General features: G+C 36.2%; 1 protein-coding gene across 1 annotated transcript in view; it reads right to left on the bottom strand.

Annotated features, from left to right (window-relative positions):
- Positions 1-6,459: 6,459 nt before the first annotated feature.
- LOC117332760 (2-oxoglutarate dehydrogenase, mitochondrial-like) overlaps positions 6,460-17,380 on the bottom strand; it is a 38,103-nt gene continuing 27,182 nt past the window's right edge. The window contains 12 exon segments of the mRNA XM_033891790.1: positions 6,460-11,442; positions 11,732-11,895; positions 12,433-12,558; positions 12,560-12,670; positions 12,936-13,061; positions 13,784-13,855; positions 14,198-14,376; positions 14,735-14,862; positions 15,358-15,508; positions 15,916-16,135; positions 16,485-16,637; positions 16,974-17,153. Of these exon segments, the coding sequence (XP_033747681.1) occupies positions 11,343-11,442; positions 11,732-11,895; positions 12,433-12,558; positions 12,560-12,670; positions 12,936-13,061; positions 13,784-13,855; positions 14,198-14,376; positions 14,735-14,862; positions 15,358-15,508; positions 15,916-16,135; positions 16,485-16,637; positions 16,974-17,153 (1,710 nt within the window). The 3' untranslated portion in view covers positions 6,460-11,342.

Below are 17,380 nucleotides of genomic sequence, written 5' to 3' on the forward strand. Positions count from 1 at the left end.
CGAGGTGTATACCGGAAACGGGTCCAAACATCGCTGCCGTACTAGTTGCGCTACAGTGATATTACCATACGCGAGTCTATACGATGAAATCTGTTCTATAAATATTATCAGGCGTTATATTTTTCTAACCAGTGATAACAATGCAAACAAACCGGTTTAAACTCGTTCATTTGTATTGTGTCCTTCCTTTTGTTTTCCCAAGTTTCCGCGCGGGAATACATAAGTCCTATATACTATGTTTATACAAACTTTGCTCTTCTTTTCATATTATTCCCAAGATTATAATCATTTCTCGTAATAATTGCATGAAATGTCGACAACATTTGAAAAATTCAATTTCTTCAATCTCTTGTCCCTTCTCTAATCCCCTTTTTCGCTATTGTTCTAAATACTAATATAAAGAGACACAGAAAAATATAGTGTCAATGGGCCAACAAAACACTTCCCCTGAAATAGCAGTGGTACGCGATTTATTTTTTCGGCATAGCCGTCTAATTTTGTTTTGGCCCCGGATATGACGCGACAGGTGGCGTTATTGGTCAAGATGAAGTATGTGATTGGTCAATGTAGCGGTCAATGCAAAATGCAGATGTACAGTTAAAAACGAAACAAAGTTAAAGGGACCTCACGGTAAGCCAATATTTATTTTGTATTTTTTATCATATTATTGGGTATACCTTTAAAAAAATAACCGTCTGAACAATAACCATTCGAATTTGATGATGTATGTACATAAAAATATCAATTATCAATTATTAAAAGGTTATCTCTCTGAATATGCAAATTTTGTGACATATACGATAAACACATGCGCACAACAAACTAAAACACATGGAAACAAAAATGGCTTCCAATGTTAATCGACTGCGGTTGAAAACGATAACAGCTTCCGCAATGAAGAGAATAATAGGAAAATGGGTCAAACACAATCCTAGAATTAACAGTTCAAACATGAAAACAGCAGTAATACGGACGCCGCTCGTATTCTGCTTGATTGTTTGATAGTAGGTCATGACAATCTCGGTAATATTTCCACAAACTCGGTAATATAAACACAAACTCGGTAATATAAACACAAACTCGGTAATATAAACACAAACTCGGTAATATTTATACAGTCTGTACCAGTACATCGCTACTGTCACTATACTATATGAACAGTGTTTACACCTATTTACACATATATGTGTGTGCCGTAATATATACAGAACTAGTTATTTGACATTTAAACCACTGTGTATAATATCGTTATCCAACTAACCCAGATGGAATATAGATACCGCCTTGTAAACTATCGTGTGTTTGTGTTGCCACGATTTCAAAACAGTCACGTAATGATTTAAAAATAATTTCCGCGCTAAATTTAGAGGGGGATTCCCAACTAAATCGAGTGGTCAAGCTGGACATAGGGATTGACTGTGAACATTGGAACAGCACAGAAACATAACTGGAAAGGAACAAAACGCGTACATTCAGTGAAAATTGCAACGTTTTTACCGTGATGTCCCTTTTAAATTGAATGCAAGCTGAATAAGTGGAAGTGGATGCATCTATTCAAATGACACATTTGCAGTCTTATTAACACCAAAAATGATTCAAACTGATATAATTTTGTTATCCGTGCTGAAACTGCGCATTTATTAATTACAATGTAGTTCGTTAATTTATTTCACCAGTAGTTTTACATTATAACCACCAGCATTAAAACTATGCCGTTTATCTTTTTTAAAGATATTTCTTGTTAGTAAAGACTGGTACCTGTCCGTGAGGTGTTGACTCTACATTCCATGCTACTGTTCGAGAAGTTACTTATAATACACGTTGACAGATTTGTGTAGATAGGACTATAGATAACCACCTGGGCCCTTAGGCGATCGATCTGGATTCGTGAACCATATCTTCACGTACCGTTCTCCCTTGTTTGCAGTAGGCCTCATGTATTCCCGTAGTTCTTCACACATCAGCCAACCTATTATTGTTTGTTTTTCTTTGTTTTTTGTGTGCCAAATTATGTTATAAGTCACCTACTGGTAAAACCGGATGGACTAAAGCTTTCTTCCCCATGGGTCTGGCCATCCGTCCACTCAGTTTTCTGCATTTCTGCTGTAATTCAGCATGGGTAGCTTTATATCAAGTTCGAGTTTCAAGGTTTTTGGTTAAAGGTCAAGGTCGTCACTATTACTATTTTTAGCGGGGGCGGTAAAGAACATATTGCGTTAGCAATAGCAAGTATGATTGTATTTTTTCACCGGAAAGGGGTAAGAAGTGTACCTGCTGCCTCAATCTCGACTAGAGGTTCCAACGCCTAGTGGACCACGATGCACTCTGATGAGATTGTTATCTGTTCTAAACAATTGTCTGCCATGACACTACACACACTTGGCCCTTAGCGTTCGCCCCTGTGAGGAAGGCTTTGGGTTTAATGACTGAGATATAGTAGTCCATAACAATGCTAGTTTTACTGCTTATCGCTCAGCATTTCGAGAGTGGGACGACTGGTTCGCCCGTTGTCAGTATTGCAGTATGGTACAGTGAGGTAGCACTATAATGTCGGCCAAAAACCAGACGTCAACGCTGCGACTTACCATGCTTGTACCGGTCTCTTCACTGTATATGATACGACGTCCTTTTTTCTAATCGTCCTGTAATAAAGAATTTCGATGAATAGATTAATTTCGGGTTCTTGTTTTTTTAAAAGGACATTGGGTATCGCTGGTTTGAGAGCGTATTTTAATTGTTTTAAAAATAAATCAACATTTTTTTTTCAAAAGTGTAGAATGATTTCTTAACAGAAACTCGGTCTACATTTTAGTTCGGGTTTGACCTTAGCTTGACCTACTTCTGACCCTGACATGTTGTACCCAATCTGATAGCCCGCGCATCAACTCGTCCATTTGAATTAATCTCGTAGATTGGCCCTGTATCTAGAATATTAAAATCATAAATAAAATTGAGCTTTGGTGTTTTTATCTCTGGGATATGTCTGATTCTAACGGTCAAACTAGGGGTGAGGGTGGATTAGGGGGAGGGCATCCTTAGAGTGCAGCTGGGCAATTCTTTACAAAACAATTCTACTAATCTCAATACATTTCTGACTTAACCGCCGACTGAATTTTTTTGTTTTCTTCATGCATCGTTAACATTCTTAGAATTGTGGCGCCGGGTCTGAAAAAATACATGAGCCTGGAACCTGGAATTTTTATTTTATAAGAACGAAAATGAAACTCAGAAGACTAATATTCCGAGTTGCAAGCTGAACCATCGAATAAGCAGGTCCAGTTTGGGTTTCTTCACGTGTCCGTCTACAGGGGCATGTCTAGCCTTGAATTAAAAAATAGCCAGAAATACCCATAATAAAGGCATTTCTGCTATTTCTTAATTGAAGACTAGACATGCCCCTGTGGTCCGTCCTATTTACACGAGTACGATGTTCTAGCGTGGCTTTATTGAAGGTGTTACTGGAGACTTGTCTACTGTAGTTATGGAAACAGATAACTAACTATGGTATTATATTTACCATGACACAGTGACCGTCCTACCACTTAAAGGTCAGTTGACCGTATACGAAACAAATGCCCAACTGTCAAAGCCCTCTTTCAGCGATAAGTGTGATAACTGCACAGCGATATCATACCTATAGAGACTCTAGTGAAAAGGTATACCCATCATAGAACAGGTCTGTCTTTTATAGTAAAACTCCCACCTATCTCTGATTACACATGGTTAATTGTCAGTAGTACAATAATGCGTTATCTACATGTGAAGATACCCGTCAAACAGTCACGTGATCTGTCTTCGCGTAGATGCCGACAAAGAGGTGCATGGAGCTACCGAGGTGAACAAAGGTCGTCAACCTCGCATGATTCATAAAGCTATTTTTTTTATCAACAAGTCCATTCAGGTCCATTTTGTTTGATGTTGACCAAACACAATGCACAAAGAATAAATGGGTTCGTTGACCTTTACCCCACAGATTCGTTTACTATAGACATACGGGTAGTCTAAATTTATCATTAAAATGTAAAAGATACATAAATCTTCACAGTTGGGCGAAATGTTATTATATATTTGGAAAGTATGTTTTTTTTCTAAACGCTCGCGTTTTATTTATTTCCAACATAACAAGACCAAAAGGGCCTGTATCGCTAACCCGGTATTCATTGCGAAGCTCACCGGCGGCAGCAATCTATTAACCAAATTAAAAGGGTGCGAGGTGTGTACTTTTGGACTTAAAGCTTTCGAAAACTTACCCCAAAAACCTGTTAAGTCTTGGGATGGGACGCCGACGCCAACGCTTTATTTAAATCGGTAAATTTTCCGTTTTGAAATTAGATTTGTTTGTGATTACAAGTAATATTTAGTCAACACAACAGCATAGGACACTGGATTATTGATTCAAATGACAACAGAGTAGTAAGCATGATCATTCAAATGACAATAGAGTAGTCAGCCGGATCATTTAAATGACAACAGAGTAATCAGCCAGATCATTTAAATGACAACAAAGTAGTCAGCCGGATCATTCAAATGACAACAGAGTAGTCAGCCGGATCATTCAAATGACAACAGAGTAGTCAGCATGATCACGCAAATGACAACAGAGTAGTCAGCATGATCACTCAAATGACAACAAAGTAGTCAGCCGGATCATTCAAATGACAACAGAGTAATCAGCCAGATCATTTAAATGACAACAGAGTAATCAGCCAGATCATTTAAATGACAACAAAGTAGTCAGCCGGATCATTCAAATAACAACAGAGTAGTCAGCCGGATCATTCTAATGACAACAGAGTAATCAGCCAGATCATTTAAATGACAACAAAGTAGTCAGCCGGATCATTCAAATGACAACAGAGTAGTCAGCCGGATCATTCTAATGACAACAGAGTAATCAGCCAGATCATTTAAATGACAACAAAGTAGTCAGCCGGATCATTCAAATGACAACAGAGTAGTCAGCCGGATCATTCAAATGACAACAGAGTAGTCAGCATGATCACGCAAATGACAACAGAGTAGTCAGCATGATCACTCAAATGACAACAAAGTAGTCAGCGGGATCATTCAAATGACAACAGAGTAGTCAGCATGATCACGCAAATGACAACAGAGTAGTCAGTCGGATCATTCAAATGACAACGGAGTAATCAGCCGGATCATTCAAATGACAACAGTTGGCAGCCAGATCATTCAAATGACAACAGTTATCAGACAGATCATTCAAATGACAACAGAGCAATCAGCCGGATCATTCAAATGACAACAGTTGGCAGCCAGATCATTCAAATGACAACAGTTGTCAGCCAGATCATTCAAATGACAACAGATTAATAAGCCGGATCATTCAAATGACAACAGATTAATAAGCCGGATCATTTAAATGACAACAGAGTAGTCAGCCGGATCATTCAAATGACAACAGAGTAGTCAGCTAGATCATTTAAATGACAACAAAGTAGTCAGCCGGATCATTCAAATGACAACAGAGTAGTCAGCCGGATCATTCAAATGACAACAGAGTAGTCAGCATGATCACGCAAATGACAACAGAGTAGTCAGCCGGATCATTCAAATGACAACAGATTAATCAACCGGATCATTCTAATGACAACAGAGTAGTCAGCCGGATCATTTAAATGACAACAGAGTAGTCAGCCGGATCATTTAAATGACAATAGAGTAGTCAGCCGGATCATTTAAATGACAAGAGAGTAGTCAGTCGGATCATTCAAATGACAACAGAGTAGTCAGCTAGATCATTCAAATGACAACAGAATAGTCAACCGGATCATTCTAATGACAACAGAGTAATCAGCCAGATCATTTAAATGACAACAGAGTAATCAGCCAGATCATTTAAATTACAACAGAGTAGTCAGCGGGATCATTTAAATAACAGATTAAACATCCTATTAACAGCTAAGGTAATTTAAGGACGTGCCTGGTTTTGGAGGTGGAGGAAAGCAGGGGTTATCCAGAGAAAAACCACTGACCTATGGTCAGTGCCAGGCAACTAACTGCCATCTCGCAACCTAGAGATGGAGGGCTAGTGACAAAGTGTCTTGACACCTTAACCACTAGGTCACTGCAGCCCCTTGGTGACCAAGACACATGTTGCTCAAGTCCATGTCATGTGCCTTTGTGTCAATTTGTGCTTTCATGGGTTAAGGTATATGGTTTCTGCATTGTAGTATTCAATCATTTAAAATCACACTATAAATGAACCAGTGAAAATGCAGATCCACATAAAGCAACCCATACAACCTCATAAAGTGGATAAAGTGCTTTTAAATATGGCTTCTGTCAGTTATATGTATTGAATGTCTGGAATCCCTGTCGTGAATCCCTAAGAAGTTAAGTTTCTCAGAATAATGTCTCAAATTAGAAAGAGCATCATACAAAAACTCCATGTATATCCAGAAACAAGGTCTTCTTTACAAACAACAATACAATTAGTTTCTCATGTATTTTTTATGTTAATTCTGGAATTTGTCATTGAAAAAAAACCACAGTTCCATTATATAAATAGAGAGTGCCACTGTTACAGACCAGAAGAAAACACAGTTTGTTTTGTGTAATTGATGTAAGCTACCTTATCTGCTGTAACACAATTCTGTCTTGAAAGAAAATTGAGTGATGTAAACCACTATTGTATTATTTATGAATGATAATATAGCAGAATAAGAGATCTGGCAGTACTTTCAGTACTTTGATAATCAGTCGATATATATCTATCATACACAATCCTCAATTTCTGTGTTGTAAAATAGATCTGAATTAAAAACTAAAATTACCGTGCCATTCATTGTAATCTACCACCATAATTTATAATAGCTCTAACTTTCTGTGGTGAGAATCAATTATGGCAGAGTAAAAACTCAAATGGCATTGTTTTCAGTCTACAAATCTACAGAAAAATTTACATTTCGCTCACAATAATATCATAAAACAGCCTTTCATAGGGCAGGTGATGTCAATATGTATCAGACATGTCTATTCAATTATTTCCATCATAATACAGAGAAATCAGTTTTAAATGGGTCAATCAAAAACAGTTTACTGCAGATCTTTTAAAGATACAAACAAGTAAATATAACCTTGTTGATTAATTTCTCCTTGCTTCTACCAGTCAACTTGTTATTGGTAATAACATTTGAGAAGTGAATGATTGCAAGAAACTTTTGTAGTTGATAACTAGGAACTGAAGCATGATCGGCTTTGTTAAAAGTTATTTGGAAACCACACAGTATTTAGTTTGAAAGTGGAACCCATAAAAGGTAACAAACTTCTTTAAAAATATTTCTTAATACCAATTCCACTTCTCAAAATTTGACAAGTTCATCATTAAAAGTTTTGTTGAAAAATCTGCAGCAAAGCAATTTTAATTGGCACTCTTTGAAAATCATATAAAATGAAACAAATGAGATTACATTTCAAAGAGAGGAAATGCTACCATATTTAATGGAATATTTATAGTGATAACAAAATCAATAATAAAATTTTTTGAAAACTAAAAATAATAGATGCGGAAAGAAAGTACTAACAATATCTTAAATTAAAACCAACATGATAACTAGTGAAAAAGACTGTCAAATAAAATATGTACATAACATTTACACACAGATTTTAAAGCTGCTGGTTGAATCAATTTGAACTTTAATTTATTGAATCCAGTTCTGGTAAAAATGAATTCAATTTGTCAAAAGAATCAACCAAATATTGTAGGAAAGTCTAAATCTACCTTTATCATACAAAGGCACTGCTCATTACAAATACATCTAATTTCCAAAGGTCAAATATATAAATGCTGACCTTCACAAAATCCTTGGATTTCCTATCACCTAATACTTATTATGTTACCGGTATGAATAATTGGTAGAGTGGCAAAAAAATACATGTATCCCATCTCTGTAAAAACCACCCTAATTGGTTGTCTGATTGTCACGATAGCGATGTATTTTGAGTGACCATACTAATTTTGGATTTGTTTTTTCAGTAGAATTTTGAACCTGCTTAAAACTCATAAATGCAACAAAACAGATAGATTTTTAACTGTTCCAATATATTCCAAACTCTAGCCATGTATTAAACAATCACAGAATCAGTCCATTTAAATTACAATATAATTCAAACAATTGAAGCCAATGAGTAAAAAGTCAAAACAAAAATGCCACTGAATATAAACTGCAGATCTGGTTTCCTAGACTTACTTATCCTAAACAGGATTTACCTCATCCGGAACGTCTCCTTTTGTCTTCTTCAAAAATACACCCGAGGAGTTCCGAATGGATTTACCTAGGCTATATTACCTGGTTTCCTAGACTTACCTATCCTAAACAGGATTTACCTAGGCTATATTACATGGTTCCCTAGACTTACCTATCCTAAACAGGATTTACCTAGGCTACATTACCTGGTTTCCTAGACTCACCTATCCTAAACAGGATTTACCTAGGCTACATTACCTGGTTTCTTAGATTCACCTATCCTAAACAGGATTTACCTAGGCTACATTACCTGGTTTCCTAGACTCACCTATCCTAAACAGAATTACCTAGGCTACATTACCTGGTTTACTAGACTCACCTATCCTAAACAGAATTAACCTAGGCTATATTACCTGGTTTACTAGACTCACCTATCCTAAACAGGATTTACCTAGGCTACATTACCTGGTTTACTAGACTCACCTGTCCTAAACAGAATTAACCTAGGCTATATTACCTGGTTTCCTAGATTCACCTATCCTAAATAGGATTTACCTAGGCTACATTACCTGGTTTACTAGACTCACCTGTCCTAAACAGAATTAACCTAGGCTACATTACCTGGTTTACTAGACTCACCTGTCCTAAACAGAATTAACCTAGGCTATATTACTTGGTTTCCTAGATTCACCTATCCTAAATAGGATTTACCTAGGCTATATTATCTGGTTTCCTAGACTCACCTATCCTAAATAGAATCTACCTAGGCTATATTACCAACACCATCCGTCTCCCCATCCTAAACTTTTATGTAATCCATTCAATATTCATCCCATTTTAAGTCAATTTGGGGCTAATTAAGAGCCTTCTAAGAGGCCAACACAACACAGCTCGAGAATCTTATCATCAATTTATCAACTTGTTTTAAAAGACAAATATATGGAGATCATATGTACATCAGAACACAAACTTTTTATGGCATTTTGTGACAAATATACACTGAAACTCCATTACTTTATAATATCATGCAATTTCCTCCCAAGAGATTTTGGTGGTATGAAAGTAATTTTTGTGATGAAGTCATTCACAATGTCACAGCTTGGAATTTATGTTTAGCAGAGTAAAACAAGAACTAGATACTGGCAACTTTATCATGGTCTCAACTAGCTATACATTGAAATAACTGTAAAATCCTGATTATTGGTTTCTTACGATGACCAAAGAAAATCAACCGAACACACATACGTTATATTCTCCATGTTTCAACAACACTGGACTGTTTTTTAATCAAGGGGAAGTAATTATTTCCTCATTATGTAAGGGGAGGTAATGTAAGTAAATTTCTTACTGGTCATTCAATGATTTAAATACAATGTACATTGACCAATGTATAAATTCATTGTTAAACTCAGACTAAAATGCTCATGGACCAGGAACAAAACAGGAAACAGTTGTTATATAAAACATCAGATCTCAGAAGCTCAAACCAATATTAGCTGAACTACAAGTCAAATGAAAAAAAATCTTACAGTGGAAAGATAAAATTGTAACTTCTTATCTTCCAAAAGTGAAGCATTAAATAATTTGTGAAAATATGTTATGATTTTATCAAACTATCCTGAGCAACTGAGCCCTCTTTTTAACACATATTTACAGCAGATGCTTGTAGTTTAATTAGAAACCCAGATAAAATATATACACGCCAACAAAAATATACCTGGTATTCAATGTTTTAACAGTCCCCAGCTCAAACCACAAAATAAATAGAGGGCAGTTGGTGCAACCTGAAGCCATGTGATTATGTTTTGTTTAAATATACAATCTGTTAAAATGTCTAACCAGGTGTTTGTTAAATCAGTGGAGTTACCATTTCATCCAATTCAGGTCTGACTTGTGATTTTATAAATACTTGTCTACATATGATTACCATCCATCAAAATACAGTAAAGTGAGTCATAATACATCAGGTTGTTTAACTAGGAGACTCTATCTGTTAGCTTATCAAATTAAAATTGAAACTTAATTTTTATGTTTGGTAGTGTTATGTTGCTCAATCTTGTGGAGATTTGTTTTGTTAACATGTAGACAAAGCTCAATCTTGTTGAGATTAGTTTTGTTAACATGTAGACAAAGCTCAATCTTGTTGAGATTAGTTTTGTTAACATGTAGACAAAGCTCAATCTTGTTGAGATTAGTTTTGTTAACATGTAGACAAAGCTCAATCTTGTTGAGGTTTGTTTTGTTAACATGTAGACAAAGCTCAATCTTGTTGAGGTTTGTTTTGTAAACATGTAGACAAAGCTCAATCTTGTGGAGATTTGTTTTGTTAACATGTAGACAAAGCTCAATCTTGTGGAGATTTGTTTTGTAAACATGTAGACAAAGAAAATGAACAAGGTATGTTCATCATCATAGACATTTTCAAGTCTTCTTGACATGGTTACCTGTTGGATGCAAACTTGACAGCTGAAGTGATGAACAACTTCATTTACTTAATACTGATTTTGTAATTCCAACAAACATATATTTGATAAAATTTCCAGTATCTAAGAAGCGCCATGTGACTTTCTAAACCTTGAGTCAATTGATTTTGCAATAGTGGGTGATATGGTCAGATGTGTAAAGATGGTGACTCAATAAACAAAACTTAGGCCTAGTTTGAATATCAACTGATCACATGACAAACTTTAACTGGTCTTTCATGTAATTGAGCTGGCACTAGTCTCGGGGATCACACGAAGTCTTGTACAAATGGAATCCTGTAATGGAACAATATCCACCAGTCTCCATGTAACGATACCTATAGGTTGTGCTGTGTACAGAGCTAAGACAAATTGCTATGTGGATCTAAAGTAAACACTGAAATATTGTTGTGTTGTCCCCACAAAAATCAGATCGAGCATTTGCTGTGGCAGCAAGAGACAAAAACTTGAATAACTATGGTATTCATGACAACACCAACAGTATCCAGCAGTAACCAATCACAATGTCACATGACCTTTAGGATAGAAACTTGTAGCATGAATTATACAAAATCTTTCTGCAAGTCTGTTTCTTTTGATATTTAAAAAAAAAAATTTAAGTTGAATTCTTTTCTCCCTTTTTTTAATCATAGATCTTGATTGCCTCCCTTTAAATGTGCACTGCTTCATTGAGGAATTTTGAGAGCTCCTGCATGTGAAGTTGTTTGTTGCCAGCAGCTGCAGCGGCTGAAGGGTCTCGTCCAACATATCTACAAAAGATAGATCTGCATGAAAAAGGTGGTCTACATATTTGACATAAAAATGTTAATTGCATTTAAACCAGTGATTAAGTAGAGAATGAGAAACATGCATGCCCCCACTCCCAGAATTTATGCTCAAAACATGTCAGTTTTTTATATTTAACCCAAACAGACATTCATACAAAGGAATGAGTGAATGGCAAACCAATTTATAGGTGGAAAGATTGATGAAGGGTAGCAGTATAACACTTCCCAAAACATACATTTCGTTCCAAAGAGTAATATATTCAAGACTCACTTGGCTTCACGTTTGGAGTTGATGTGCTTAAGCACAGTGGCTATGCGAGGCTGTACATAGGTCCAGGCTCCCATATTCTTATGCTCCTCCTGGACAAAATTGATTTTAGCTCTGGGGTATTTCTCAATCTCCTTCCTCACCAGGTCGTATGGGAATGGCGAAATCTACAAAGGGATACAAACAAACCAATAAACAGATGCTCCACACTCTCTGTGACAACCTAACTGTATTTCCTTTTTGATATTAATTTTCATCTTCAACCAACCTCAAATAAAATTCTTCATTAAACTTATAAAATTACAAAATAGAAATGAAAGCCACCTCAGATTTACCTACATGTCTAGTTATCAACACATAAACAAAGACAGAAGTAACAATTGTAGGTATGTAAGTAAATCAATATCAACATAGGGAGCTGACAAACTGAGGTACATCCAACCAACCAATATACCATATGTAACTACAGTGACGACTGTTATTTTTCTTTTTAAAATTTACCAAATATTTGAAGCAAAAAGATGTCTTTTTTACAGATATGAAATGGAAGATCATAATCACTGTATTTATTCCTAACAATTTCATTCTAACATCAAACATAGTGAAAATCAGAACCCTGTGAAAATAGTTTATATGCTCCAGTAGTTGTGTTTACTCTAGTGATTCAACACATACTAAAAAGACACAGAATTATTGTCAGGCACCTGTTCTATCCTAGAAATGGCAATTTTATCTGCGTTGCCCTTTAAATCTCTCTCCTTGACCAGTTCATAGTAGACCTTCCCACTACAGAAGATCAGTTTCTTTACAGCGTTTGGATTCTCTGATGATATCCCCAGCCTCTGGTATGACACGCTGGAACTTGGTGCCTTCCAACATGTCGTCAAAACTTGACCGTGCCTCAGGCAAACGTAGCAGGTTCTTGGGCGTCATAATAATCAGCTTGATAAGGAAGAGAATACATTATTGTAAAAATATCTCAAAACATATTAAGTTGTTAACAATTCAAAACAGAACTAAGACAATGCTTCTGAACAATTCAAAACTATGAAAACATATTGATTAAGTCACTAATGCTTGTTAAGTTTTTTTCTATAGTATTCACTTAAATTAGGGAGCAGATTGGACCACAGTTTCAAATTTATTGCAAAATGTAAAGTTTTCTACAAAATTTGACCTTGAACATCATTAAAGGACTTCTACTTACAGGTTTCCTGAAAGGGAGAGCAATCTGTCGGCGCAAGACATGGAATATATTTGCAGGAGTTGACAGCATACACACAAACCAGTTGATGTCATACAGTTGCTGCATCTCAAAGTTCTCATTTTCCACCTGCACAAATAATTCAAGCCAATCGAATGGGATATTTATTTGACAAATGATTGCTAATTTTCTAAACAAAATCTGTCCAACAAACCCATAATAATTCCCTAGGTTTTTTAATTGTATGACATAATAGAGCTGCCATTGATATGGGTTAAGCAGTTAAAATAATTTTAACATTTTGTATAGTTACCCGGTTATAGATAACACCATAGGTATACGATCTATCAAAATGCTGTGTGGGGTAGGTCATAAAGGATTAGTCATTGTCAGTCCTATTAAGTGTGATCAGTGCATGGTTGTAGAGCTTGTATCTTGTCTTAGAATAATTGGTCTGGGTCTGTAACTGATCTGGGCCTGTAACTGGTCTGGGCCTGTAACTGGTCTGGGCCTGTAACTGATCTGGGCCTGTAACTGGTCTGGGCCTGTAACTGGTCTGGGCCTGTAACTGGTCTAGGCCTGTAACTGATCTGGTGGTCCGGGCCTGTAACTGATCTGGGCCTGTAACTGATCTGGTGGTCTGGGCCTGTAACTGATCTGGTGGTCTGGGCCTGTAACTGATCTGGGCCTATAACTGGTCTAGGCCTGTAACTGGTCTGGGCCTGTAACGGGTCTGGGCCTGTAACCGGTCTGGGCCTGTAACTGGTCTAGGCCTGTAACTGGTCTGGGCCTGTGGTGGATTATTTGGTGCATAGCCTTTGAGGGTCATTGAATGGTGTGGTCATACTTACAGGATAGTGATCGGAGTCATCACTGGACATCTGAAGGAATCTTTCCAGTCTGGCACTTGAGTGTTCTGGGCCCTATGGGGGAAAAACATACTTCATCAAACAATATATTCCAGTAATGCAATCCAGGTATTAAAAACATTGGTTACAAAGGTATGACTTTTTAATTCTGGACATTTTTGGGACAAATTAACCTAATTAGTGCATCAGCTCTACATGATATTGTTGAATAGATCCTCTTGTTTTCCAGAAAAGGAACCAGATGGACGTATGAAATTTTTTTTTCCTTATTTTTTCGTTTTTTTAACATGTCTTTTATTAATCATGTCATTTTACTGTAAAGTGCCTAAGGGTAAGGTCTAGAATTTACATAAATATTGTACATTATCACAAACTTGTAGCTGTTGCCATACTGACCATGCCATCATAACCGTGAGGAAGCAACATGACAAGTCCACTCTGGCGTGTCCACTTTGCTTGACCACTACAGATGAACTGGTCAATGATACACTGGGCAGTGTTGTGGAAGTCCCCAAACTGAGCCTCCCAGATAATCAGAGCATTAGGTTTGTCAGTGGAATAGCCATGATCAAACCCTAAACAGAAACTGTAATAATAACGTATTATTACAGTCGTTTGTATAAAGGACTTCATGTAAAGTGTCATAGTATTTCACATATGAGCTTATCATAACTAACATGATTCACTCTTTATTTCTTCATAATGAAATTACAGCCCCTCTGAACTGTATTCGTAATTCTATCATTACATTATTTTTTTTAGTATTGTGGTAATTAAATTTGACATCAAACACATCACTGCTTTCTATCCTTATATTTCTGTAAAATATCTATTACAGATATTGCTCAAAGATTGTTTTCCTTCCGAATCCTATATAATTGTGATGACAGGCATACCCTGTTTAATTGGCATTTCCATGTAATTTGTACTTACCAAGGACACCAAACTCAGACAGTGAACTGTTGTGGGCTTTGAACTCGGCCTGGTTTGGGTAGAGGTGGTTAAGTGGTTCGTAAGTGACCTTGTCCTTGTTCTGGTGATGCAGCACACAGTGGCGATGACTGTGAAAGGTCAGTTCAGGGGAGATAATTATCAATTTCTTTACATTTACGTTTCTCATACATCAAAAAGAAGATTAAAAAAAAAATAGATTGCATCATCATTTAAACAGCCAACATACATCTTAGTGTCAATAATTTACTTTCAATATTACTATAAAGTGCAGCAATACATGTATGGTTTTTAATTTTCCAGAGTCATAAAATTCAGGATGTGAAAAAATGATTTGTTGAATTTTTTGTTATAAAAAATAAATTTTGCTTTCATTAAACAGCCAATATACACAAGTTTCAAAGATATACTTTTAATATTTCTATCCAAGTACAGCAATACATGTATGGCATTTAAATTTCCAAAATCATAAAATTCAGGCTTTAAAACTATGGTTTGTTAAAATTTTGATAAAAAAAATTCGCCTCAAATAATTAGAGAATAAAACGAAAAGAAAATATGAGGGAAAGAGAGATGTTGGTTAGTTTATTGTTAAAGCTACGCACCTGAATGTGCCTCTCTCCACATCCTGTCCACTGAGTCGGACATGAATGCTTTCCTTGACCAATGAACCGAAGGCCAATGCTTCACCTAAGGCCCAGTCAGCCATTCTGTTTTTTACCATGTCTGCTCTACCACGTAACACTCGCTTCAGACCTGTAACGTCAAGGTAGATAAGGAGGTTTAGTTTCTCAACAAAATGAAAATTAAGAGTAAATAGTGAATCAAAATTGAAGTTTCCAGATAATGTCTTTTGAATTCCAATAATGTTTTTGGAAGTTGTTGGATTTCATTATTTTCTAACATCAATAATACATTGCTGTTTCTTAAACTTTGACCTACACTGCTTGTAAAATATGTTCTATACCTGGTAAAATAATAGCATATTGTGATTTCTTTGATAGTGAAGAATCTGGAATAGTTTCCTGAAAATCCGCTATAACAGTGGCTACTATGAATGAGGAAACACAATACCTATAACTTATCCCGAAACATCAGTGACTGATATTTAAAATCTACGCTCATTACCAGGCAGATAAATCAGAGACAGAGCCATGTTTTACCTCCGTGAATGTCGAAGTTTTCCGGTGCAGTACTGACTTGATTTCCAATATGTGTAAGAACGTCCTCACTGACTCCAGTTGTTGGGTATTTCATTGGGTCCTGGTTACTGAAGAAATCGCCCCAGGGTGAGTCAAGCCAATCTGAGTTTTTCACTGCGGTCTGCTTCTTAGACTCTATGTATGCAGTTTCACAGATAGTATCATATTTCTTTTCCTCTTCCTTAAATGACAGAAAATTTTATAATAAACATAACATAGATAAACACTACAATAATTTGAACATAAAATACCAGTAGCCGAAATTAACAACAAGTTAGAAAAGTATTTGTCCCGAGACCACACAACTCTTGAAGGTTATTCTATATCTTGACACCAAATTCATTAAACTGAGCTTCCAGGTCTATGACAGCTCATTACACTTATAAGAACCAACCATATAATTTTTCAGGATTTTCTCTCACTTTTTATGAAGGTTTTTGTTTCAAAACCCACTTACTACAAGATTTGTAATGTTAACTTTATTTTTTTTATGCACACAATAATTTTGGACAACACTTGTCACTACATACCTCGTATTCATGTTGTTTGACAACATTTTCCTTGATGAGTTTTTCAGCGTACTTGGACAAGACAGTGGGTTGTTTGTTGATCTTTTTGTACATGAGAGGCTGGGTAAACATGGGCTCATCAGTCTCATTGTGTCCAAATCGACGATAGCATACCTGGATTAAAACACAAATCAAAGTATTATGATACAGGTGAAGAACACACTTACATTACAAACAATTAAATAAAGAAATTGTATGAAGTCAATATGAATTTTTTTCTCACTATGATCACAAATTCTCATCCTACACCTTTGGGTCAGATGACCTAAAAAAAAATTACATACAACATGTAATGGTGACTATAAAAAGAAATTATAAGTTATAATGATTAAAGTTATAACAATATTAAACACAGGCAAAATATTGACAAAGACACTCAGAACAGTAAGCATCTTCAGACATTCTGATTTTACGGTTAAACTGGGATCTGACCAATGATATGACGCGTACCAGGTCTATAACAACATCCTTGCCAAACTTTGCCCTCCACTCTGCAGCAACCTTACACACATACACCACCTCCTCTGGATAATCGGCATTGACATGGAAGATCGGAGCATTTACAACACGAGCCACGTCGGTACAGTATGGGGACGACCGTGCCATACGTGGGTCAGTGGTGAAGCCAATCTGTAATCAAGCACAACAAGAATGGTGATCAATAAAAAACTATTTTTATCTCTTTTTTTAATATAGAGCTCTGAGAATCTCTGTAATACAGTAATTACTTCCACAGTTCACCCACTATGCAATGATTGTAGGTAATAGATTAATCATTTCAGAAGTTTCTTGACATTGTTCTCGTAAACCTGTCTTATAAACAAGCAGTTCTAGCTGGGAAACAGGTGGCGAGATAT

The sequence above is a fragment of the Pecten maximus genome, chromosome 1 (genome assembly GCF_902652985.1).
Source record: "Pecten maximus chromosome 1, xPecMax1.1, whole genome shotgun sequence".
Taxonomy (NCBI): domain Eukaryota; kingdom Metazoa; phylum Mollusca; class Bivalvia; order Pectinida; family Pectinidae; genus Pecten; species Pecten maximus.